The sequence below is a fragment of the Apteryx rowi genome, unplaced genomic scaffold (assembly GCF_003343035.1).
Source record: "Apteryx rowi isolate R43461 unplaced genomic scaffold, aptRow1 scaffold_82, whole genome shotgun sequence".
Classification (NCBI taxonomy): Eukaryota; Metazoa; Chordata; class Aves; order Apterygiformes; family Apterygidae; genus Apteryx; species Apteryx rowi.
The window spans coordinates 1,963,439-1,991,222 of record NW_020451116.1 but is presented as its reverse complement, the minus strand read 5'-3'; the positions used below and the strand labels follow the sequence as shown (position 1 = coordinate 1,991,222).

At 39.9% G+C, this 27,784-nt stretch overlaps 1 protein-coding gene across 2 annotated transcripts in view; it reads right to left on the bottom strand.

Moving 5' to 3' along the window:
- The window catches only part of TENM1 (teneurin transmembrane protein 1), a 251,056-nt gene that overhangs the window by 40,872 nt on the left and 182,400 nt on the right, over positions 1–27,784 (bottom strand). For both annotated transcript variants that reach the window (XM_026089540.1, XM_026089539.1), the window contains 5 exons: positions 26,203–26,346; positions 20,993–21,242; positions 20,052–20,072; positions 15,517–15,749; positions 4,774–4,928 (listed from right to left, as the gene is read on the bottom strand). In XM_026089540.1, the coding sequence (XP_025945325.1) occupies positions 4,774–4,928; positions 15,517–15,749; positions 20,052–20,072; positions 20,993–21,242; positions 26,203–26,346 (803 nt within the window). The remainder of the gene's footprint in view (positions 1–4,773; positions 4,929–15,516; positions 15,750–20,051; positions 20,073–20,992; positions 21,243–26,202; positions 26,347–27,784) is intronic.

Below are 27,784 nucleotides of genomic sequence, written 5' to 3'. Positions count from 1 at the left end.
TCCAAGCACCAAATGAAGCCTTTTCTGTGAACAGGGCATTTATTAGATCCTGCGTGGAATCTCAGGAGTTTAATAAAAGTAAGCTCATGCTGCAATATTTCCTTTCAAAAGGGCACTTTAGGTCTCTCTACTCTAACTGGATTAATATTTTTTATGGAACTTGCAGGAATTTAATCACTGTGAAGACCGGTGTTCCTCTGACAAATTTGGTTGGAATTGGCCAAAGATTTCAATTTGCTGGGAGGAAAAGAATACTGACAGATAGACAGACATACTCACACAGGCGATGTGCTCTCATTTGCAATCAGTAACTGGGCTAAAAAATTTCTAGTTCCCCTAGGGATGCAGCAAGCACCATGAGATTGTGTGCATTTGAGAAAAGGCCACCTAGAGATGCCTTTGGTATAGACCAGAATCAAGCATAAATTATCAGGCAGTGAAGCAGAATGAGAGCCTCCTCCCTTCTCCTTCCGTCTCTCTCCATCCCAGTCTCCTCCCTCAACGCTGTCTGTTGTGGCAGGCACCCGGGTGGTCCCGCAATCAGGGATGTGACCCAGGACATCTCTGCTGAAGAACAGAGAGCAGCCCGTAGTGCAGTAATCTGAAGAGACAGTCAGACTATCTTAGGCCAAAGTTCATGTCCCTGGTTTAGATACCTACATACCCTTCCTATCCAAAGGATATTGGGAAGGCAGGTAATGCAGCAGGTAACTCTATGTTCTCTTCAGCTGGGCTTCAATTTGATAGAAGGAAATATTACAACCATAAGATCATTTAGCTCAATCTATGGGGCCTTCAGCTCAAATGCAGCAGCGTAACATTCAGTGTGGGTTTATTATTCATGTACTTAACATACAACAAAAAAGTTTCTAGAGAACAGATGAAGAATGGGACCCAGTCCCAGAAGACACCAAGAAGCAAGCAGTATGGGCACTCCTCTGAACAGTTAGGCATTGAGACACTAGGTGTTTAAACTCACAGCTCAAATGAATATCACAGCCCCCTATTTGCTATTCCTGGAAAATGTTTTGCCTTTAAAATTCAGCACTTGTTCATGAGCTAGCAGTCAGGGATCCAGAGAGCAGCCTATCACAAAGGAAGTACTGGACAGCTGACCTTAACATAGGTGTCTGCTAAAATCCTGGCACCAATGGTGAGTGTTGAATGTGTGTGTATTCATAAATTGGGCTCTGAAGAGCCATTTTCTTTATATTTCTTCCTTATTAACTAGTTGAAGAACACTAAAATCCCTTGACTTGCACTGCAGTGAGAAGAAAAAGTCATCCAAGTTTTGTACATGCAGACATAGTATTGAGAAGACCAGCACACCATATAAATACCTCAGTGTAATGTCCTTTCCCTTCTAAATTCAGATTAACATCCTCACAGTGAAGTATGAGAGCAAAGTAATTAGTCAGAGCTCGGTGGTTTATTTGCCACAACATATAATCTTCTCAACCCCAGCTGTCCTTTTCTCCCCCCTTATGAATGCAGAATACTATTGCATGCTTAAGAACGAGAAGGCAGTGAATAACAAGCACAGAATGATTAATATGAACTGTTTCTGTCAAACTGATATTGGAATAAATGATTAAAACCTTTCATAATCAACTCACATATTAAAGTGAATGCCCTAAAGTGAAAGCTTGTCATTTATAGTAGTATTCGCAATGGGCAGTTATTCTATGTGTTTACTTCAAGAGTACATTTTTGTATTTCTGTAAATCAAGAAATATTGATTTTGAGCAAGTCGTTGATTTTATTGTCAGAGCAAATTTAGCTTTTAGAATTGATTTTATTAACCTATTTCATAAGTTCCTCTAAACATACAATTTGTGAGCAACCCACATTCTCTTGACGTAAATGCTATTTGTGATTTAGCCAAAAAACAATTCAAGTGGAGATGGGCCAAATTCATCTTTCATTTGTATTTATGACATTCTGGAATACTCCCGGCAGACTTGCAAGGATAGACATTGTTTTGGACCAAGTAAAAATATCATTTTGTTATTTTCCTATAATTTCAGATTAACATCATTGACTTCAATGGGATATGATTACTTCAGAGTTTTCTGGTTATCAGCAACAGCCTTTGAAAGAAAACTATCAACCAAATTTGATATAGTTACCTTTCAGAATCTTCATTCTGGGCATTTATTTAGGGTCTGTGTTTTTCCATGCTATGTGAAAATACTCAAAATCCTGGATTTTGTGAAAAATTTCAATATGACAGTGTGCTTAGTCCCCCAGCCCAACAAATCTATAAAACTAGAAATGCTTCAAGAAGCTGTATATACTTCGGTATTGCAGACTGCCAATAATGTGACTCACCAATCGCTGACAGACAATTATTTAGTAAGACTGAATTAATTTCAATTAAAAAAAAAAGTAATTAGATTGCTTGGCTACTTTCTAGGTGTCCTTTATATGCCATCATTTATTATCTTGTTTAGAATATTTATTGGTTTAGAATATTTATCTTAAAATAATCCCAATCTATGCAGTAAGAACATATCTTGACTTCCCAGAATGCTGAAACATTTGCAAAATTTTACGAAATGTGCAGCAAGAAATTCCTGTAGCATGCAAGCATGGTGTTGGCTTTATTCATGGAAGAAAACAGTTCCTTCCTGCATCTGTGAAAAGGCAGCACTGCCCCATCAAAATGCCAATGTCCTGAGAACAACATGGAGAAGAATTTGCTCTACAACACACTTTTTCTTATCTATGATTTTGCAGAGGTCCTTCCTCCATGCATTGCAATTATATTGTAGAGTAAGGTAAACTAGACCTGCTCTTTCTGGGAATTAGACAACTCACCAAATAATAGAATTTTTGAGGCCAAAAAAAGTTTAACTTTTTAACTTCGTATTTTAAAAATAAAATCATTTTGTTTCCACATTTGCTAACCCCCTTGCCACAATTTATTCGCTAAAGTATATTTGAATTTTTTAAAAAAGAATTGAAAAAAACCCCCCAAAATGAAACATCAAATTTCAGACTACTGGGACATTTTGTTTGGACATGAAATGTGTTTTTTTTTTTTTTTTCATTTCACACTGAAAATGAGCGAAAATTTGCACACAAACACACACTCGCACAGTATGTGGCCAGTGAAGCAATTATGTGCGCAGCCCTAGATGCAGATCACAAGGAGAAGGCAGGCAGGGAACAGACATTGCGCCTGGCACCATTCCCTACACCTCAGAGATCTCTAATCTGGATACGGATGCTCCAGGCAGTTGTTATATGTATCCAAGGAATAAGTAAAATGCGCTTCAGGCAGCACTAAATCCCATGAAGCGGCACTGGTGCCAGCTGCTGTGCAGCAGTGGGGTGAGCAGCAGTGCCGGCCGTTTTAGCGGGGTCATGCACACCCTCTGAGGGACGCGGTATCCTACAAGGTGACCAAGCAGAAGCCAAGGTGTCCAGAGTAATACGATCTTAAGACAATTACTAGGCTAGCTTAAACTTGGGTTTAACTCAAGAAAGTCAGTCGATCCTGTTCCATTTTACATGGAATACTGAATTTCTACTGGACCAGAGTTTTTTTGCGTTTGCAAAAACTGACTGCGCAGCGACATATGAAGTGCAACGAGGATATGTTTTTCTATTTTGATTGTAGTGGCAATAAACCCCCAGCTCCTTTGGTGACTCTGGCATCAGATTCCCTTGACTGTCCCCGTGAAATCTGTTACAAATTAGCCAAAATATCAATCCCATATTCTCTGTGTACGTGACTACAGGATCACAGTAACCTGCTGCTACTGCTCAAATTCTGCAGAGAAGCTTTTAACATAATAACTCAGTATTTTTAAATTGTGTTTTTCCAACAATGAAGGCCTCAGGAAGGTGGGGAAGAGAAGAAAATGAAATGTGAAATCAACTGCATTCTGGTTATTATCTTATACATTCAATAATATATCTTTATGACGCTACTTGAATGTTTCAAGTTTTTTTTAAAATACAGCTTTTCCCCCATTTTGAAGCTGATTAATTCAAGTATTTATTGGCAAACACTAATCCCTTCCTTGTGGTATCTAAGTGTTGTTCACTGACTAGTCAGGAGTACCATTTATGTTTCTTCATGTTTATCTTTTTTACCAAAAACTAGAGAGGCAAAAGGTGTTTTTTAGCCCAATTTCTTTTACACTGCTTGTGAAATAAGAACTGAAAAGCACTTGAGAAATGTATTGAAATGCAGTAGCTTCTGTTCAGCACCAGTGTTTTGTTGTCATTTACAGGATTTACAGCCAAGCAATCTCATCACTTCTTTTTTAATTGAAACTAATTCAAACTTACTAAATAATCCTCCAGGATTTAGAACAGAGGCTTAGACATCAACAGAATATAAATCTTTTCCATTTAGTGGTTTCAAGCAAATCAGTCAGAATGCTGGACCGAAGAAAAGCACTCTAAACTTCTGATCGTTTAAAAGATACATTTCAAAGTAGCAAGTATCTTTCTAAAGCAGTTTAGACATACTCTGTACTCATTTTACAAGCCCCTCTAAACATTCATATGCAATCTCCTGTATAAAATCAAAAGCATGCTTCTGCATTGATATGCTATACCTCCCATAATTATTTGAATGGAAGACCCATGTGCTAGCACAAATCACTGCTGCTCTTGAAAACATGTCTATAAAATGTGCAGTACAGAATTACCTGATTCATCCAGCATATCCTGATACCTAATTTTTGTAGGGGAGACTAAGTTATTTGTCTCCATAATGTGTAAAACAGTGACAACGCATGAACACCAGGTGTCTACCTGAGTGATGTCCATTCCAGAGTCACAGCTCAACGGCTGGGTTGATGTGAGGCCATTCGAACCTATTATTGTTGTGATCACACCATTCTCATCAATTTTCCGAATCATGGTACCATCAACGAAGTAAATAAATCCGTGCTTATCTACAGTGATACCTGAATGAAAGGAAAGGTTAAAAAAAAAAGTTAGTGCTGACATCATCTAGATTGGAAAGGATGACCTTAAAATGTTTACTCTCCTCTTAGATTCTGAAAATCTAATGATTAAAAAAAGTATGAGTCAATTTTTTCTATTACTTATTTGAAGTTTATACTATTGTATTTGGAAAGATATTATCCAGGTATCAGAGTGTCTCTGACTTACAGGGACACAGAGAAGAAACAGAACAAAGCAGCACATGCTCTTGCAACATATATTCATAGAATTATGCTCTTCAATAACTTTGCATCATGTCCTTCATCACAGACAGTGGGCGAGACTAGCTTCTCTAAAAACTTACCTTATAGCTGATTTTTCTTCATTTTTCACTTTCTTAATTCTCATGCAGAGGCAAAATTCTTATACTACTGTACTGTGTGCATTATCAGAGCAGCAGGGCAAGTAGGAAGCACCCATGAAAAGCCACAGACATCCTTTTTGTGGAAGGGGTTATCTATACGAATGGTCCGGTCTTGAGGAATAGCATACTATTGAACGTCCTGCAGGGTAGTGTTCCCCAAAACACATGGTCACGTACCGGAAACAGGCTAGTCCCCCGGCAGCAGAGGGCTTCAGGATACTGCAGCATGAGCTAATGTGGCTCTGTCCCTTCTGGTACCTGCAGCAGCTCTAGCACCACTACACCGCACTGCTTTGCAAAGTAGGGACAGGCGCTAAAGCAAATAGGAGGGCTAGGCAAGGGGAAGTTCATGTTCTTCTTTATTTCAGTGGGGAAACTGAGGCGCAGAGCCAGGAGAGCGCTTGCTGTCTTGCACCGGCCATGTCGGTGGAGCCGCGTCACGACGCACGCCCAGCCCTGCTCCGTCCCAGCCTAATGCTTCCCCCACGGTTCTTCCTGCACTCCTGCTTTGTTAGACTTTTCTGTATTGCATGAAATGTAAGTAGTCTTTTTTCCCTGAAACACTGAAAACCGCTAGAAGAGCACTTCTATTCAAGTTGGGTTTGTAAAATGCTTTCTACCCAAACCGCTCAATTTCTTGCTTTAAACTACTTCATAATTTCCCATTTAAAGTTGCATAACTTTGCAAATACAGCATCTGCTGTGCACAGCCAAGCTCTTTCAATTATGAATTTATGTTCTGCTACATAGAAACGAAAGGCAGAGGACTTGAACAGATGGTTTGGACAGTGGCTTACACGGCTCTTCATTTTTGTCCCCTGCATTTAGCACAACCGAAGGCTGCGTGCACTCTGAGTTTACAAAACGCTTGCATGCATGCCAGACTGGAATACCACATGGCACTTCCGTAAGCCATTAAAAACGAAAGAAAAAACCCAATTCCCCTCCACCGCCCCATCGCACTTCTTTAGTCTTTCTTTAAGTATCCAGGGGCAGGTGTCACTGGGAGTCAGGGCATGCAGTAGGGGGCAGGGGAGGACAGGCGGTGCTGACGGGGGGCATGCCAGTCCCCACGGGCTGGGGACGGGGCAGTCTCCCAGGGCCCGAGGACACCCTCCGCCTGGGAGCTGGATACGCCTGGCAATTACAGACGCTTGAGCGCAATGCGCTTTCTCTTAGAGCATTACCAGCCAGCGGAAGCGCCGAGTACGGCTGTGAAGGGTACAGGCTTTTCGATATGCCCTCTCGTAACATCCCCAGTTGCTCCAGCTCCCATTCGGAGGCACCTTTTCACTGTATGTGACATTTAGGTGGCTCTCCAAGGTCCGAGGGTATCATCATAAAAAAAAGAAAAAAAATCCAAAGGCCACAGTAGTTAACTTTTTAGTGTCTAACTCTCCTACTACGTTCAGTCTTCAGGCTATTGGTACAGTGCTGGTAGTTGAAATTAGTACTTTGAAATTAGCAATTTGGTGTACTCATCCGGCTGTAAACTGCAGTCAGAAGACCGGTATTTGCTGTCCTGTCACGTCCTCCATTTTGGACAAAAAGTGCCCAAGGACTGCTTAAATGCCTTAGGATACAGGGCCAGGATACACAGGTTCATTGTCCGAAATGGCTCCCCACCGAAATGCAAGAGGCAGATGTCAGCGGGGGGAGCGATGGTCCCGGGGGCGCGGGAGCTCCCCGAGGGTCACTCCTCCGTACAGTGCTCTCAGAGCATCTTCGCTCTTTAATTAAAGCGTAACGGTGCAGGCAGAAACTTTATATGAAGCCTGGCAGCTCCCGCCTGCCATGTGCTTCTAAGCAGTCAAATTATAAATCCAAATGGCTGAAGTGTTTGGTGGGGAGCCGAGGTAGAGAGTGTCTAAGAACCGAAGGGGCGCATTTTGATATTGAGGGGATGTTTCAGAAAGGGACGGCACGCCTGTCTGTCTGTCTGTCCGGCACACACACACAAGGTGAGAGTCAGAGCTGCTGGTCGGACTTGCAGCCTATTCAGAAACTAAGGTTAGATGGGCAGAGCGAACTGCAAAATCTCTGGATACAAACAAGCTGCAGAACAACCACCCTAAAACCCCAGCTGAAGCCAAAAAGAAATCCAGTCTTCATAACCACGTCAACAAGTAATTAACATACCAGTTTGAGAGGCTTTTTCCAAGCGTTCCTCCCAAGGGAATGCCCATGGCAGAAGCCAACAAAACGCACCCCTGGCAGAAAGGCCTTTACAAGCCTTTACAGTGATCGGCTGCTGGGAGGTCGGCAGCTTTTCCTAGCAATAACGCCCAAAGGGCCAAATTGTTACCTGCCGTTTGGTGTGGGGAGGGTTTGAGGCGGCTGCTGTGCACGGATGCATCGGCCCTTCAGGAAAGCAGCAGGGCTGTGCTGACTCCCGCATCCCGGCTCGGGCCCCGGGGCACGCAGAGCCAGGGGCTCCAGGCACCTTCTGCCCCTCGCGCCGGGATTTCGGGGGTCCTGCCGCCTCTGGCCTGGGCCCTACCAACCACCAGAGCAGGGACACTGTGGAGCCCAGAACATGCAAACAGAGTAGAAAATGGAAAAGCTGCTGGGAGATTGTGCCAGGGTTTCTTCTCGGATGAGTGACGGCTGGTGACAAAAGCCCCTTGAGCTCCTGCCTCTTACTGCTTTCGCGCGAGTCTCCTAAAGCCTCCTTTTCTGGAGAAAAAGGCACGTGAGGTGGTGGGGACAGGAGCCGCAGCAGAGCCCGGGCGGGAGCCGCGTTGCAGCAACGCGACGCCACCATCTCCCCCACGGCACGCGCAGCTCCAGGCTTGCGCAATCTCCCCGCGAGCGGATGGCTGCGTCAGCTGCCAACCATTCATTATATACAAGTCCAAAATCGCGAGCAATGAAATAAAGCTACTCAGCTGTGTTGCTGAATGGATTTCAAACACTGACTGTGTAAGAAAACCAAAGATCCTTTAACGTTGAGAGTACACTTTTTTGGCCTACAACCATCACAGAAAGGCAATCTATCTGCAGGAGAGGTACGTACACCACTGCAACAACATGCACAGGACCATGTCCTTGGTATCGGTACTAAAGATGATAAATTCCTGGCACTCCTAAAGAGCCAAGTTTCGAGCACCAGTTTATACATGTTCAACACAGAACCACTGCATCCAATGCTTATTCCTGTGAAGCTACTTCACTCAGAAGAAAACATCCTTTTCTTAGTTTTTAACTTAAATCAAAATAACACCTGTTTACCTGTTGGAAGAAAAAGTACTTATGCATTTAAATCTTGTTGACAAATGCCCTATAGATGACACATCACTGAAAAAACAAAATACAGATCTGTGACTAAACTGTCCCAATTTATTCGTTGTTAGATGCTGGACTCATTAATGCTCCTGTCACAACTTGCATGATGCTTCACATAATCTGTACTCCAAGAGCTTATTTTTAATCCTTTTGTGACATACAGTGTAATACAGAACAGAAGCACACACAGCACTTCAGTTGCTCTTCAATCACTTAGGAAGTCAGGGAGGAACCATGTACTTCCTGAGTGCCAATGCAAGCATAAATTGCTCTGAGTGCAAGTATGAATACTGCTCGCTCCTTGATTGAGTGAAAAAGCTCATCTTCACATATCTTTTTTTCTTTGCGCAGAGAGTAAAAAGCAGTTTGCCTTAGGGTCTCATTCTGGTTCTGGTTTCCTATGGGACTGTAGCACTGAACCGTATGCCTCACCGACACCATCTCCGGGCACAAATGTGGCTTATTGCCCACAGGACAGACCTATGTTGCTTGAATATCTGAGATTCCTACTTAAACACAGATGTCTGAGTAAGGACTAAGTCCTCCTGTGCGAGGATTTGGTCTTGTCCTTTGACTCAAAGGCTGAGCACAATCTGTTTTTCTGAGTAACCTTGTCCTGAAGGACTGCTTTAGCCATGTTTAGTCACCGGAACTGTCTTACATGGGACTAGATTTTGTACCTGAATATAAAACAGGAGCTCTTGCTAACTTCCATCTCCAGTGGCTTTATGCTTGGACATCTTAGAACAGTATTTATAACACTGTTATAGATCTGTTAATCAGTTCTGTTTTAATTCTGTTAACCAACATCAAAAATGGACTGCTGCTAGTGCATTCATTCATACATTGGCTACTCCCTATCATCACTAGAAAGGCTTTACAAAGAAAGTTCTGCTTTTTGCAACTTTTCTGCACAAAATAGTACCTAGCAGACAGGCTGGATACAGCCACAGCAAGCACAGATGGCAGACGGAGTAACCTCTCCTGTGATGTGCTCAGGGAGTGAGCCTGGTAAAAGGGTTAACTTTTTTGATAGATCTCCCTTAGTGCACATACGTACACAGTTACAAATGCAAGTAACACTTTGAAAGCAAACTGCTCATTTCTGTGCGTAGCTACCATAGGTGTAATTTCAAAACAGATGTGAGTATTATGCATCTGACCTTTATGTTCAGTCTAGAAATCTTGGCCTTGCAATGTTAATGGAAGCTTATGGTGGATTTGTAATTAAATTAAAAAATATGGATTAAAATTAATACAGCAAGTTCCCTACTGAGATATTTTCTCTCTCTTTTTTTTTCCTTATCATAGCCCACACTTGTATTCTAAGACATTATTTTTGTGAACAAATCCTCCTCAAACACATCAATGAACAACAGCAAGAGCTATATGATGCCCACTTCTGGAAATTCTACTTGACACTTTTTGCCCAGTTAAAAACTTCGCAAATGAGCATTTTACATTGAAAACTTCTAATTAAACTTCTGAAGAATTTGTACATGAACATCTTAAACTACTGGTGAGGACTGATAAAAGAGAATGTGCTACCTTCTGCTGAAGAAAAACTGTATTTAGAAGGAACTTGCTATTCTCATAAAACTTTTAACAGGAAGGAGTGAATCAAATTGGTTAATTACCATTTTATGGTTGGTAAAAGGGCAAATTACATGCCATCCATTTCTAAACTTCTAAATGTCTCTGGTGCTTTTAATTAAAGCTGCCATCTAGAAACTACTAAAGCAATTTTATGCAATTAGTTATTTATAGGTTACCATAATACACCACTCCAAATATGATTCAAATGATTTGCATTCTGTTGCTTTGTGATCTCTGTCATCTTTACCTCATTACTTTCTCAGTACTGGCAGCAAAATGTTCAACTATTCTTTGTCAGCTGGAACACGGCTTCAGTACTTGCACTTGAGTGTTGTTCTCTCTGGAACTGTGTAACAGCAGCGCTGGTGAGAACAGCATTATTTTAAGTACTGATTCTGAATGAAAATGTCCCATTTCTACTTTGAGACACAATGACTGGGGTCACACTTATTGCTGACAATGTTTAGCAGAAAAGTCAGTTTCTTATGCATTCAGGTGAACGTTGGATGAAATTTAGGAAAACTTGCTTTGCAAAAAGTTTTCATTAAAAAAGACTTCTACAAGATTCACAGACTTCTGAAATCATAAGTAACTAAAATCACTGAAGAAAAAATAAGGAATGCACATTGGCAAATCAAAAATGGAAAGAGCTGAATTTTTTGTTTATTTTACAATGCTTGCATCATGACATCGAATGCAATGATATGAGTTTGAAAATCACCTTGGTTTATGTCTGCTTCTTACTTTACATGTTGATACTGAGCATCCCGCTCCCTTCTGCTTTTCTTTTTGGATTATACAGAAGGCTTCAAAAGCTCTTATGGATTTGTAAAATGGCAGAGATTGCTGAATAAATATTAGTGACTCACTACCTGTGAAAAGGGGGTCTCATCTTCACAAAATGCTGTATTATGAATTGAGTCTGAATCCTACTGAAACCAATAGGAATCTTTTAGCTGAACAGAAGCAGGCCTTAAATAGGCTACTGTCATATGACAAATGTAAAGGTTTAATCTGAGCAGTTGTTCTTACAGCTTTATTTACTTTAGAAAGTAGTGCTGCAGATGGTGAGCAACAAGACTGATTATTTCAAGATGTAAGCTATTGGTGGGGAGTAACACCTTTTCCAAACCCTGATTTTTTTCCTAGCAATGCCTTAGTAAAATAATTTCAAGCAAAATGAATAAAAGTACACTGCAGAATTGATTTTTAATTTAAGCTTTCATTTGTGTTGCTAATTCATGGCCATGGATCAGACTGAAAAAAGGTACTTTGCCACGGCTGTGAATAAGGCATCTTTATGCATAGGATTTAGAACTCATTCCAACTTTCTGCATTTCCCTGGTGCTTACCCTGAGGTCATTGCATCTGTAGTGAGGTCACTGCACTGCATTTAAGTAGTTTGCACTCACTGTGCAGTTTTTAATGTCTTCTGAGGCAGTAACTCTCCATATAGCTTGCAAAGACAGTCTGTGCATCTATCTCCCAGTTCAAGAGCCTGCTCTGGACCCTGGAGTCAAAAAGCAGACACTGCAGTACCTGTGATGCCCAAAGCTTTGGATCTAGTCCTTGGACTTCTAAATGCTGCAGGTCACTTCTGAAAATTTACATTCAAACATAGGAGGGACTTACTGTTTTATTAAGTTACCTAGCTTGCTGTTCCACAATAGCTGTCCTGAGTGGATGCTCTGAGGCTGTGACAAATACAGGGTAATTCAAATCAGATGTTAATCTAAGTCACTTTACTTGGCATACTCACCGAGAGATACTGCAGCTCAGCAAAATGTGGTAACTTGATTGTCCCAGACTCTCACTGCCTCTGTCAATTAAGCTTGGAAAGTCAAAGGCATTTACATGTCTAAAGCCCACCGACTTCAGAAGGGCAGGGTAAGTGTTTAATACCTTTGATCTAGGCATTGGCTTTGCAGTGCTAAGTGGAACAACTCCCAGGTATTTCTGTACATTTTAGTGCTTCTTACTCCTCCAGTATTCAGTGACTTATCTAGTAAAAATCAAGACGCTGTCCCTTAGTGCCTTGTTGTAAGTATTAATCCAGATTATTCAAATGATAGGGCTGGTGACTGGATGTGCCAAAATAATTTTACCCCCAAATTCCCAAACTCACCAGACAGACCCCTCCACCCCCAAATTAAAATCTGTTACTTGGTAAAGTTCAAGAGATTGGAATTCAGTCAGTGATTAATATCTTGTGTAGTTACTTCTTCATTTTCAATATCTTCCTGTGTAATAAATGTGTTCAGCTTGTCACAGATCTTATTTTATGTCCCCACCTTGTATCATTTCACATTCTGCTTAAGCGCTTGGTCATCTATTACATGACTCATTAGTCTGAGTTCCCTACAGAATTAAAAAAAAGTTGCAGTAAAAATAATATATTGAAGTTCAAGTTTCAACTACATCACCCATGCATGTTTAAAAGCATCTTTCAAAGTCAGCTCAAACACATATACAATTGTGCAAGATTAATGTCCACTAAGCCCCTTCCTTCATCTTTAGTCCTTCATAGAGAAGTGGGAACAGACTGAACAAAACTACATAGCTTGTGAATTACCGGGAAAATAAAAGCTGGGGAAAGTAGAGCGAATGGTGATTGACTAATGTGACTTTACTATGTTTTATTGTTGGGCACTCAATTCCTGGTGACTAGGTAAAGACAGTCACGCCAAATAAAGATACTGAGAAGTAAAAGTTTATGAAAGCCTTAAGCGATTAAATAATATTCTAGAACTCTTCAAAAAGTACTTGCATGCCTACTGAAGGAGAATAATCAGTGTGAGTTCAGAAAAGTCAAAAAAGTATTTGAAGCAACTTTCATTCAGAAAAGTAAATGAAAAAAGAACATGTGAATTTCCACTTATTCCCATATATCTGAGGAATGTTACCAAACAGTATTAAGTTTCAAATCACTGTTACACAGTAGGTATTTCTTATCAGTTTTACAAATGGAGAAACGAGTCATGCAGATAAGCTTATACTCAAAGCCACAAGTAGCCAAAAGTGAAAATGTAACTTAAGTCGCAACTAATCAAGGTCAGCCAGTGGCTAAACTGAATTCTTCCCCAGATATTATCTTTCTCCCAAGTAAAATAGGTAAATCTGTTATCTTTTTCATTTGCTGCAAAAGAATGACTATTGAGGGCAAAAATAAAAAGGTAGATTAAAAAAACAGAGCAAAAGTTTCTCTACATCAGATTAAAAAATAAATGCTAAAATCTTGTCTGCTCATTGAGCAATTCTATTATCTGCATTATCAGGCATACGTTTTTTGTGTTGCAAATACCCTGAAGGAGAGAAATTAGAAATGATTCATTTGTTCATGTAGTCAGATGCTACATAATGTTTTGTTGCTTTGTGCTCAAGTATGTTTAAACGTGGACAAGATGTTGGTGAGTCTGTGCACGCACCAAAAATTTTATCTGCATTTCCTGTCTTCCAGAAAAAAGATTTTGTGTACACTGTTTGAATGTAATTTCAGTAGAAATGTGACCTGATATCTTGTGACTTAATAATGATTCCGATAACAAGCAAAGTAAGTGATCAAAATAATCGCCAAACTGTATTGAAGTACACGAAACTTTTAGGTTTTCTTATAAGTAATAAATTTATGGGTACTAGGCAAGCACTTCTGATTGCTTTCGAGGTTACTCAACTTCTTACAGTTAAGAGGAAGATAATGTAGCACACTTATAAAACCACTATGATAATACACAACTAACTGTTCATGGTGTGATGGTGACTACATGTTGATGCTGTGCCACGCTAGGCCCTGTACAAATATGGAATGGGGCAGTCCAGAACTTCCTGAGGTTAAAATCTAAAACCCAAAGCATATCAAATGCAACAGAAACAATTTCAATGTAAACTGTTATAATTTAGAGCAGGTGCTTAATTCAAAACCAGCTGGGAGCCATTATCTGCCAATATATGAGCAAGTATCCACTTACAGTGAATTTTACTAACTTGCTGGCTGTCCCAGAACTGATGAATTTTACTTTTATTCCTGTTAATTTCTTTGTGACTGGAAGTTTCTATTGAGGAAGCCAGCTACGCATGGGTATTTTTAAAGTAGATGGCATATTACAGATATTCACCATACTTCCCCAATAAGAAAATAAGATGGAACAATTAATTGTAGTGTAATTAGATATAATCAATTGTAATCAGCAATAATACATTGATTTTTTTTCTGCTAAAGGATCAGAAAACCCTTTTTTTCTAATATTTTTAGAACTGATTCATTACATTAATTAGCTGGCTGAAGATTAACATTTATTTGTACTTACCTTGCACTTACCTTCTATCATTAAAGACATGTTAAAGTCACTCTATCTATAATTATAATGTGTCTCTTGCTAAGCCTTAAAACAGGATTATTTGCTTGTCTTAGAAACATTTCTGCCTGGATATACATTCTAATTTCCTACTGATATACAGCCTTCCTTTATTAGCTCACGAAAAATAATCAAAACTCTCCCTTAGAGCTAGTCATTAGGAGTAAGCAGCTCGCTACAGGGGGAGCATGCTAAAAGCCCACTTAGAGCTCTGCCATCAGAGATGCCGAGTACCCTGTGGTCCCAGTGATTTCCATGGGAGTTGAGGGCAAACAGCTTCATTAGAGCATCAAGTCCACAGACTTTAACATAGTTCTAAAGCACACTGCAAGTGGATCAATTGTGGTGCTCTTGGGGATTCAAGACTTCACATGCATTTTGTCTGTGACAATGCAGGAGGTATTCTGAAAGCAAGGTTGCATCAAAACATTCATTTCACTTGGAGTACACGAGTTGTTGACACTTTGCAAAGTGTATTTAATGAGGAAGGACAAACAATAGATTTCCAAATAAACTCAATTTTGCTGGCTCTCTAATTTAAGAACGCTGACTTTAATATGTATGCGTAAGCTCCATTAACATCACAGGAATCACCTGAATGCATTAAGTCTCAAAATGGACTTCACACCCACATTATTTGCTTCAAAGTTAAATATAATTGAATGCTTCCATCCTGTAATAGAAAGGTAATTAAAGACGAGTGTTGCCACACAAGGAAAGACAGCATTTCAGAGGATGCTGGTTGTAGCGTGCTGCTCACTCTATCCCTCATAAAGGACTGGCTGTATCAAATACATGAGAGCTTTGTGACGTGATTTAGTTCACTTATAGAATGAATCACGTGTCACCTCAGACCCCTTTCTGTATAACCAATTGCATCTGAGTTTCTAAGCAAGGTAAGGACATGACAGAGGACTACCACTGTGTCCTGTGGGCATGTTCTTCTCCTACCTCTCGGACTGTTGAGTGAGGCCTCAGATGCCTTTCCGCCGTCGCCGCAGTGACTCTGGTCAAAGGGCAGGCACTGATCACCCGTGCCGGCCACCACGTCCACATTCTTGGCCAGGTCCTTTGTTTCAATGAGAGATTTTGCTTTGTAGACTTTTCTGGTGTTCGTATCTGACAAGTAAAGGGATTCTGACACTGGGTCAACAGCCAAGTAATATTTATGTGCGGGACTTGTACTAAAACAGAAGAAAACAGCATCAAAGTTAAACAGTTGTTTTTTCTTTTAATTCTCCTTCATAGTAGTACGATTGTATTCTCTCACTGATCTGAAAGACACATCTGTTCAGTTATTTGGAGAGAGACAGAGGCGTAAGTGAGATTGGCTTTGAATTAGCTCATTCAAGTACCATGGATGAGAAGGAAGGAATGAGGACTAGCTATAAAGCCTGACCAGATTGCCAGCTACATATTAGGGAGCTAGCTTATGCAAAGAGTGCTATTGCTGGAGGTAGTCTGCCATCAGTACCAAGCCAACTAGTATAAAGCTAACTGGAGTGGTTTCAGCATAGTTATAACTACTATTTTCCAAAGCAAGGTCATTTTTCTATATCTGTTAAGTCCTAGTACGCTTGGCACCGAGAAACAAATCTATGACTTACAGCAGAGTGAATCACAGACTCTTCTGCAGGGGCACAAATACCTGCTCCTGGTTATTTTTATCTTTTTTTAAACCTTAGGAAATATGAAGGTGTGAAACATGGTGCCTTAATTCAAGCCTACTGTGTTGTCAGGAGCAAGGCAGAAGGCCAAGTACTGTCAGTGCAACTAGGCATGAATTAATGCACCATAATTCATGCACTGAAGTGCCTTATCGAGGTTATAAAATGTTATTTAAAAAATATTTACATATGTTAATTAAATGGTGAGGATCATAAATTTTAATCAGGGAACTGGGCTGCATCTTATTAAGCAGTAAGACTTTGGGTTTCTTTCTGAGTGCAAAGTTAATTTAGGTTCAGGAAATTGTCTAAGAGCATGGCACACCACACAATTGCCTGAACCTTGTGAGATCACAGTGGTTCTGATTATAAAATAAAATAAAAATGCAGATGCGCTTAGATCCTTTAGATTATGCAGACTTTTACTGAAGTGGTGGGAGATGAGCACAGGCACCACCGTGCTGTTAGCCGATGCTTGTCAGGGGGCCTGGGCTCCTGGACAGGATTGCTGCCACTGCAATGTTCCTGCTCTCGGGCAGAGAGCTGTATTAGACACTGACCTTCCCATATTTCCTGTAACTTCATATGGAATTTCCCCACGCAAAAGTGCTCTGAAGTATTATGTTAGGCAAATTAGAAAGGCTGTGAAAATCACACTTTGCTAAGAAGAAATTTTATAACATTTTTACAACTAACTAACATGTAAGTGTTGTAACAAAGTTAGGAAAGAGATTTATTTCTCTCAATTTTGTCAGTTTTGTTTATATGTGGCTTTGACAATGCTCTGTGTACAGCTCTTTCTGGATGCCCAGGTTTTCATGCCACAACAAATTAGGAAACAAGGAATCTAGGTAAAGTGTAAAAGTGGTGAATTGGCCAAGCCTCCAGAACAGATATGTAAAGTCTGAAATGACAGAGACACTTTTTTCTACTGACTAGATTTCAGGTTAATGGAGCCTGCTTAAATTTGAAACTTTTGCTTGGATGAGGGAGATACTAAGCTTCATTAATCATCTATTAGACAGTTCCACCTTATTGAGCAATATTACAAACCAATTTAAAAATACTTATCAGTAGCTCTTTTAGTTTAGCAATCAACTCAGTACTCTACATATTGCGAAAAAACCTCTAACAGATGATCAGCTGAAATCTCCTATTACAATTTGTGAGAGACTATGTCAAAGCTGTGCCATGATAAATGTGACAGAGCTTGGGCCAGTTTCTTTCAATTCTCATTCCCCAACCAAAAAGGGACAGAAACTACTCACCATCTCTGAGGACTGGGCCACAAGCTAAACTAGCTTAATGCTGACCTTCACCATAAACTTTTTACAAAAGACAAATCTAAAACACAAGGAATGAGATATTCCCACAGTGAGGGAACAGATGTGAAACCCAGGGCAAGGAAATATAGAGTATGAGAGAGGACCTTGGTAGGATGAAAATGAGTAAGAGGATGAGCTAAAGGCAATTCATCCTGAATTACATATCACCATTATTACAAAGTTTTGTTTGTTAAAAACTTTAAGAATCATTTGTGCTCTCTGCAGCAAGCTCGGAAGAGACTGGCTAACCAAAATAAGAATTTTCAATAAAATACTGTTGTGGGAAAAGTTGCAAGAATTCTAGATGTTAAATAAATGCACCCTCCATCAGGCAGAAACTACAGAGGACCAGGGGTCTTTATCTACCCTCCTCATAGACATGTCTTCTGTCATCCTTGTCATTATGTTTAATACACTGGCTTTTAGAAAACTCTTAATGTTATCTCTGCTTAAAGCCTTGAATACTAAGAGGTTTAATTCTAAAAAGTATCAGTAAAAATGGAACAAAATCAAATACTCCTAATCTTTGGGAAAATTTGCAATCAAATCTAAATCTGGGCCTATTTAAATTAGCCTGTTAAAAACTGTATCAAGTAGACTAGCACTTGCAATGATTGCTTCCAGAACAAGTTATTACTTTCCCTTAGTTCAATTTTTACTCTAACTTCAAAGCCTAGTTTCCATTTGATCAGTTATCAAACAGTTTTGTTATTTCTTATTAAAATCTCAATGACAGGAAAGTTTAGAAAATTAAACTGGATGAGTTGATTTAAAAAGTCAAATATAAGATCAGTGGCCTTCTGTGTCTTTCCTGGTCTTCAAACGCTATCCTTTTCTACACAGCATTTCCTTTTTCCTGAAAAAAGAACACTTTTCCCCCCATTCTTTTGGAGACTAACCGCTGTGTTGAGGGCTTCAATTCGGAAGCCTTTTCCTGCTTGGACTGTCACGAGCCTGACTTCTCTTGCCTCCAGCAACATTCAGTTGTTGCTCCCACATGCTTATTTGAGCTTCCTGAAAATCTCTAGGACATGCACAAACCAGTATTCACCCATGCTGCCTCTCAGCGTGGCGGTGGCCTTCACTGGCTTAACAGAATATACAGCGTGCAGTGGGCCTGGTGAGTACTTCTCCATAACCTCAACGATGGCATCAACTTCAAGTGACATCCTCCAATTTACCACAGATCACTTCACTTGAACATAATACAGATAGTTTGGGATAGAGTTAATTATTATTCTAATTAATAGGTCTGGAGCACTTGAGTAAGAAAAAATCTCACAACTTGATTTAAGTAAGGTTTAAGCTCATCTAAAGAAACTAGAAACTCATTCTAGTGAAGAGATATTAAAAAAATTGTACTTTACAAAAGAAACTTCTAAATTAAAAACCTGATTAACGCTCTGAATGCATTACAGAGTAAATACATTCAATTTGTGTCTTTTCATTAATTTACAAAAACATTGACCATTTTAACATACAGGTAAATGGAAACGATCCTTCAGTTAAAATATGGAGCTTACACTTATCAACTAGGAATTATTCTTTTTTTTTTTTTTTAACTAATCTTTCACTGTAAAATATATGAAATGTGACATCTTTTATCAATGAGCTGGCAAATAATCTGTGGTATTCCACAGCATTATTGTGGCTAAACCAAATAATTCTGACCAGTGCTCTCAGGCCTTAAAATGTGCATTCAGTCCACACACAGTTTCCTGCCATGCCAGGCAGCCATCAACCTAGGTTGAACTAGTGCTGCTTTATTGATCTCATTCTATATTGAAATGCTAAGAAGAGTCTCAAAGGATGCCTAGTGCCTTGGTGCCTTGCTATCTCCTCGCTGGCTGCAATGCCATTTCTGCAGACTGACTGTTACAACTCCCTCACCAGCCTAACGTCTAATATTCACTGTTTTAAAGAAATCCTAACGCTGCAATATCAAAACGTTAAAAGAAAAGGGGAGAAGCAACTTGCTTTTGCTATTAGAGGGAGGGAGCGAGGACCGAGCCGTGACCGCGGACCTCAGCTGTGTGCCCTGCTCCAGTCCCCCCGCGCCGCCTGCAACGGGGCAGGTGGCACATTTCCCCTGCCTGGGAACTGCCAAGCCCAGGCCCCTTGTGGGTGACGCTAAAGCCTTTTTTTTAATTTGGTTGTTTCTCAGTTGCTAAAACTCCAGTTTCCTTGGGCGGCTATGCTTGTGATCATACTAACATCACGCAAAATGAATATGACAGCTATGAAGAGCATACCCAGCCTTCAGGTTTAAACCTCTCCAGCTCTGTTTGGTGATCAGCAAACTGACTTTTAGAGAAAAACTTCATCCCTTCAAAGGGAACACATCAAACCTTCTTTACGATAAATAAAGGTGAATTTGATTAACATTTACTAAATTCACAGTTTCCTCTACATCCAGACTTCTAAAAGGGCTTTTGTAAGACCGTTTCCTTAAATTCACGTGGTTCACATGTCACTATTACTGTATTTTACTTACCTATGTCTTGTGTCTCTATTCCTAATAAGTCAGATCAGTTCAGGGTTAAAAAAAAAAAGAAAAAAAAGAAACAGTAATCAGTATCAGTTAACACAGCTGTATTCTTTGCAATCTGCTTACAGAGCTATATACCAATATAAAAACATTGCTTATTCCATCATTCAGTATCACTCAGTACCACTTCTTTCCCTCAAAATTCACTGTTTCCTTTCCACCACCTGTGCATTTTCAAGTTCATCCCAAACAAACAGCATGCAATCTCATTGCCAGCAATGTTAACTAGTTAGAGATTTACAGGTTTTGAAGTAATTCAAGTTTGGTGTATCAGTGTCCAGAATTGTTCATGCCTTCCCCTGCAACCCTGAGAGCAAATCCCAAGACCGGGGCATAATTACACGGGAGTCTGCAATGCCTGGGTTGTTCCTGTCTGCTTAAACCCAACCATACTCTTCTGTTACACATGAGGAACAATTTAATTATATTAGGTTTAAACATGGTAGGTCCATCTTCAGCCACAATACCACGATCTGACATGATTTGTACATATTCGCTCTTGAATTACACTTTTATTTTTAAAAAATGTACTTCATGGAAGATTTTAACTCATTTCTGAAAAAATAAATGTACAAAAAAAGCCACAGGAAGAAAAATCAGCTCTATTAATTTTGCACTTTGTAGAAATTCATTATGCAAAACCTGTTCTAAAGGCCATTTAAGGTGGGTGGTAATGCCCTTTTTAACTGATGACTTTAAAGTAAGCCCAAGTTTTCAGATGAGTTTGTTGACAGTCAGTGAGACACATCCTCATCAGGCAACAAAATGTGGCTGCTTCTCTAAGTCACATTAAAAAAATAAAAAAGGCTCACTGTAGTTTTCACAGGTGTATCACAGCCAGGATAATGACCACCAGACAGGGAAAGCTTTTCTTTTTCTTTTTTTACCTTAGTTCTAATATGCCAATAGAATTCCCTGACGGGAAGACCCGTCTGACAAAATTGAAGTCACCGATATACACACTGCCATCGGGACCCGAAGCAAGAGCGACGGGGGCAAAGAGTTTGCTGTTGAGCGCGAGCCCGTTGCAGGTGGAGCAGGAGACGCTTCGCTGGTGCCCGTTACCCATCACGGTCGAGATGACCGGCGGCTGCTGGGAAATGAACATGTTCTCCCCATTGCCTTTGTGCACAATCCCTACGAGAAAGCAAGCAAACAAACAAAAATTACAGAGGAGATAGTAAAAGCGTTTACATAGCAGTTAAACTACTCGGCAGTTTATCTTTGGATTTTGTGTTCCTGTAGGAAAGCGTATTACCAAAACAGCAATGAACAATCAGATCCTTTAAAGACTGCGCCACAGAGTTCCCCTAATCTCTCCCAGTTTCATGCAGTCCCAAGTTTCATCATCACCATTTTGTCGATTAGTGGTTAGTGGCTATTTTAAAAGCCAACATCATGAAGAGAACTCATGGTTGGTTAATGCTCTAACAAATTGACTGTTAATTGCAGTGCTATCTGATTTCTTGGGGATTACTACTTTAATATTCATTTTATTCATAAATTTTTATTAGGTAGCAGAGGAATTTCTTAGGCAGTTTGAATATTTAATTAAAGGAGATTAATAGCAGGACTACTATGCATTTTTCAGAAAAGAGCACTGAGTGGCAGTACAAAATCAATATTCAGATTTAAATGGGAGTCCTTCATGGTATATAAAAAGGGCGCTGACCGCAGCACAGCCAAGTTAAAAGTGGAGGAGTAATTCTGAAGTGAATTTCTTACCAATAAGAATATATTAAGTTCTGCCATAAAGTGCAGAACAACTTTCCAATGTGTGACTATTTCAGCACTGTTCTGCAGGATGCATTGTTGAAACTCTTTCCAATTACCAAGCTGGTAATACCAGGACCAATACAAACATTTTTTTCAAGGAGATATCTGTAGGTTTTTTAAAATAACACTGCGGCAATATAGGTAGCAATTACCTTCAAAATGATATGTTATTACAAAACTTTAGCTCTTTTTGTATGGATGACAGGTATTCTTTCAGACCACACTTCCAAAATCTCTTATTTCCGTTACAAAGCCCAGCACTTTATCAAAAAAGTGGCATGATTAAAGCAATAAACACAAGGGAATGACTTTCTGACTGCAGTGGCCCAGTAGATGGCTTGTCTTTATATGACACACTGTACCTTCCATGTACTGAAATCAGCCTGCCCAGCTAAAGCTTGAACAATAAAAATGGGAGAAGAAAACCCCTTTGTATTGTACAATACTCAGCTTTTGCAAAAAACAATCATGCTGAAAGCTGTTTTTGTTGCCGTTGTTGGAGCATGTTTCACCTGCTTAATCACACTTCCATTGCCTGGCGCCACAGCTCTTCATTTTGCTCCCGGCATTAACAGCAAAGCTGCTGCAGGTATTAGTTTCAGGAATTTCATTGCTTTTGTTATAGCTCCATTGCTTTACCCCACAGACAGTTCTGCACGGGCTGCCTTGTGAGACGCAGGCAGCTCGCCCATGTCCGCAGACGGGATCCCCAGCTGAGAAACGTTATTTCGGTAACAAAGTAACTCTGATACCTTCAGTAAAATTCTTCCCTTCAGCTCAAGTGCGAGATGAGTATCGGCCCCGAGAGCTGCACGCGTGCATGAAAGCTAAAGGTTTGAGGACTCTCACCTCTAAACTGGGAAACGAGCACAGGCTCGATACTGCAGACAGGAGACACGGAGACACTTGAGGCTTTTCTCACAGCACAACAGATGTATATACCTACTTTCTCTACCAACTTTTGCTTTGTGGCTTTAGGTAAGTCTGAAACTAACATCCGCCTTGGAAGTTAGTGGGTGTTGCCATTATTATTTCAAAGGAAAATCTATTCTTTTAAATTTATTCCTGAGCAGCAAAGGACAGAATACACTTATTTCTTTGCAGTTGAATGCTGGCATAAAAAAGCATCTTGGAAATATGCCAGCATAATTAACGGCCACTTCCTCCCTTACCTACCAGATAAAAATCCTACTAAATGAAGATGCTGCCTTTTGGCTGAAATAACGTGAAGGTAAGCTTTCAACTGCCTCACAGAAATGCCAGTAAATAATTAGGGCTCTGGAGAACATGTTTTGCTCGCAATAAAGATAAGCATGTGCTCAATTCCAGGCTCACAAGTTGCTGCTTTAATTTTAGTCAGTGCCGTGTTGGATTGGGGCTAGAATTACCATAAAGTCCCTTTAAAATTACTCCTCCTTCCCCCAAATAAAAATGAAATCAATACATTTGACAATCAGAGAAAAATCTAGTTCAAAGAATACTCTGAAAATAATTAATAGCATATTTGTTTGTATTCCTGAGCTATCTGGGCCTTTAAAAGGCCTCTGTACAGGAACAAGCATTTATGGTGTGTGTTCTCTACTTGATTACATGAAACGCTGTGAAGATCTTCCAAACTGACCAAAACCTTTGTGCTGGGAAACATTAAACTAGATTCATGTCATGAACTGTAAGTGAACAAACCTCTGGGGCAGGGGGAAAAAAGTGGAAAAAGAACAGTTTAGTACAGCTGAGAGCAGAGTGTGATCCATTATCTTTGTTAACATTACATTCTTATTGATGCAAAAATGGATTCATTTAAAAAGCTTAAGCTTCTAATGATAACTGCGTGGGAATAATACACATTTTTTTCACATCCAGTCTACTGCAATCAGAGAGGCTTTTTGTTTGCTTGTTTTGCTTTGTTTTAGATACTTAATCCAGCACTAGAATATGGTTTTTACTTTGTACAGTTTCTACATATCAATATATGTACCTCCAGAGCTTAGACTGTGCTATGAAATGCAATTCTATGTAACTGCATCTATTTATTTTCACAACTTTTCTATTGTGTGATTGAATTTACTTTCTAACATCTCTAAAATGAAAAGCCTTTATGGGGAGGGAAGGAAGCGTATACACCTTGTCTGAGAGTAGGAGAGCACACACAGCCGCGCATCTGCTGGAAGAGAAGGCTCAGTGGTGGAAGTTAAATATAAGCTCTTCACGAACAGTTAACTCACCAAACAAAGTGGTTTTAGTTCAGTCTGAAAAGAAAATTGCAATTTGCAGTAGAGAATTTTTAGAAATATATTTGTATTACATTCCAACGCTATTTCTGTAGTTAATCCAATGACAGTATTTCAAAATGGATGCAAGTTTCATGCTTCTAAAATATGCAGCTCTTCATATGTACAGAGGAAATGCTTTAATTAAAAATGAAAATTTCAATATATTCATACTTGAGAAGGCTACTCATGCTTTTCATTCCACTCAGTGGCGTGGAGATAAGTCTGAAACGTATAATTCTAAGTTTGAATCACAATGTTGTCCTTATTTAAAAGTACATTTTTGCATATCTGATATTGAAGAGCAGTTCCCTAGTTTCTTGATGAGAGCAGAAATGTACTATTTTTTTTATCCTTTTGACTAACACGGTTCATTATTTGATTTGTTGCTTAATACCAGACCACAGGCTACTTTCTTAGGTGTGTACTTGATGCGGCCATTATGCTTCTGTTCTTATACATAAGGCAGATGTACACGGTCAAAACCTGTAATGATCAGGACTATCCATGACCAGGGCCGGGGCAGGGGCCTGGCCCTGGCAGTTTCGGGGAGGAGATGTGTCCTGTTGCTGTCAGCGCTCGCCGGCACTTCCTGAAAGTTTGGGCCACACAGCTGAAAATGGCCAGGAAGCAGTTTGTCACCAGATAGCCCACGTTCAGCAAAGTAGCGATTTAGCCCTGCTCAGATTATAATTGTGTATTTTATAAAATCTCAGAACACATCAGCGCCTATGGGGTGAATTATAGTAGTAACCACTGCAGTTAGTGGATAGTCATATAAATTGGAGTTACTGCCAGCAATTTAGCCTGGAAATTAAACTATGCAAGTGGCAAATTGGCACTGAGGAGGAGACTATGGGGCTCACAGTTGGGGGCTGAGCTGGCTGAGGTCAGATTTCTCTTTGTGTTAAATGTCAATAGCTGGCATTTAAAAGAGACAATCTATATAAACCAGTAAGACTGGGTATGAAAGAACGGCTGTTTAAAATGTCAAACTATTTTAAATCAAAACAGAAATCCAGATAATTTACAAACTAAATCTGACCTTTTGTATTTGGAATATTTATACTGTAGTTGTGCATTCAACAACAGAACTTGCAAAAACCTGACAGCTATACATCTGTGCATGGATCTCCACTACAGAAGTCTGCAGATGGAAACAGATTTTAGTGGACAGACTCTCAGCTGGAGCAAATTGAGAGAACTTTACTGAATCCAATACTGTCCTGATGTGTACGTGCCTAAGTGTATGAGCCTAAGCTTCTCTTCCCCAAGGAAGTGAGATATCTGTTTATCTGCAAAATTTTATTTTTCTAGCTGCCATAACTTATATACAAGTATTGTTTTAATAAGTTAATCCCACTAAGAGTAATTCCTGATTTTAGGTGTTAAGGGATGAAAAACCCAAGAATAAAATAAAAGCAATGAGAAAACAGATTAAAGTCTCCAAGCCTGAAGAATCTGTACGCAGGGTGAATGTTACAACATCACGAGGATTCACAGATTTTTTGGACTTTGGACAGTGCTGGGGGGCAGCTGCCCAGGCCCCTGCCTGCCAGGCTGCTCGCAGGGCCGGCCGGACTGCCTCGCACTCCGCTCTTCTGCTTTCAGGCACATTTGGTGTCTTTCTGTGACTTTCTGTGACTGCCAACAACACTGCTAAAGGATATTTGTTAGAGGTTGCATTAGGGATGTAGACGCTTCACTGAGAATATGACACACTATAAACTGACTTCAAATTTAGTACTGCGATACCAACAGTGCGGGGATGAAAGCTTCTGATCCCAAATTAGTGTGCCCTTTGCCCATCCAAGTGACCAAAATGTGTTAGTGGTCACAAGAGCTAGTGATAGCAGTGTTTAATGCCTGGGAGCCAGAACATTAAGAATAGCCCTTCAAATGGCATTTACAGTCCAGTTCTTGATAAATGAGGGTGCACATTCAAACAAAAAGGATTAAACACTATAAAGCGTAAAACTGAAAATCCGAACAATTAATTCCTTTAAAATGTGTATTCCTCTTCCATGTGGCCAGTGAGTGAAGGAAGGACTTACCACTTTGTGGATTCAGCACATGATGTTTGTTTATAGCCCAGCCTCCCAGGTTTGAAGCGTCCATCTCAAAGCCTTGAAGGATTACGGTTCTCTTCTCCCACAGAATAAAATCAGGACATGTTTCATACTCATATCCCACAGACACTGCAAACAAATAATTAAAGATATATCAGTCTAGCTTTTCCCTGTGAACTACAGGGCAATTCTTCATTCTAGGTTTCAATATTCACCTGTCAGGTAATGATGCCACTAATTATCTTCTGTCTGATTGCTATTGTGGAAGGGTATTATAAAGAGTTTAAGAGATTAGTATCTTGTGAAAGCTATGGTTACTACAGTTTCAAAGTGGAGTATTTCCCGTAGTGTCAATTATGGATTGTCTTATGAATATAAATCTTCTCCAGTGACTTCTGACTCAATTGTTTATTGCATTTCTACTAACTACCTGAATAATAGCTTAAATAGAAAAATTCTGCATTGAAACTGAAACTTTTTGTTTGTCTATTAAGCCTGAGAATATTGCTTCTAAATTTGCACAGACTGGGTATTTTTTGAAACTTAGTGATCTTTAGCCTAAAGGTCTTGTTGTAATTGTAAGAACTGTAGTTGGGAAGAAATAGATTGACAACTGAAAATTTCTAGAATTAAATAAAAAAATATGTCAATAAGCTTGCATGTCACATGCCTCTCCTTACAGTTGGCCAATGCACTTGCTGTACATCTTGATTTCCCCTACCAGTGGAGTTCTTTGGGGGATAATTGGCTCAAGTTGACTGAAAATACTTCCCTTTAGTACTTCAATGAAACAAAAAACCCTTCAAAATTTAATTTTTGGTAACTCAAAATGACTCACTCCAACTAATATATATTTTTTATATTTAGTTACTTTTCTCCTCTAGTTAACCTTTTTACATTTCAGTGGAATTCATTCCTAAATGAAGAACATTATTTTGAAACCAAGCCCCAAAAGTCTGATCTAGGAAATGCTGAAATATTTCAGCCTTTAAAAATTAAAAATGTTTTTAAAAATATATTAAGATGAAATACAAAAATATTTTAAGAAACGTAGTCTTCTGACATTTTCAGTATTTTCCTCTCACTTTGTCCATCTAGCAGTTTTATTTACATTTTACCTGAACCATAAATAATTTTAATTCCATCAAAATTCCATTACTGGATGCAATCAAAATATTTTGTCCAGCTATAGCAGGGAGCATTTGTGTTTGTAAGATAAATATTTTATGGCAAATTGAAAGCTGTTCCCTACAGCAACTTCACTTAGCGGAGCTCCTTCATCCTTTTCGCAGAAAGAAGCTGGTTTTGCAGCTGCACTCTGACTCCTAAAACCCCGCATCTCCGTAGGTGCTGTACAGACGGTCTGTTTAGAGCTTCACAGGTTTTGGCCGTTACTCTGAGCGCCCAAGAGCTGCTCATTCAGCCCAGGGGGCTGCCGGGACGAGGACGGGCAGCGCTCCCACGCAGCGGTGTGGCCGGCGCTGAGTCCCGGCTGCGGCGGCCTCGCTCGGCGCGGGGGCGTCACCACGCGGGCCATCACCACGCGGGCCATCTTCCGGGCGCTCAC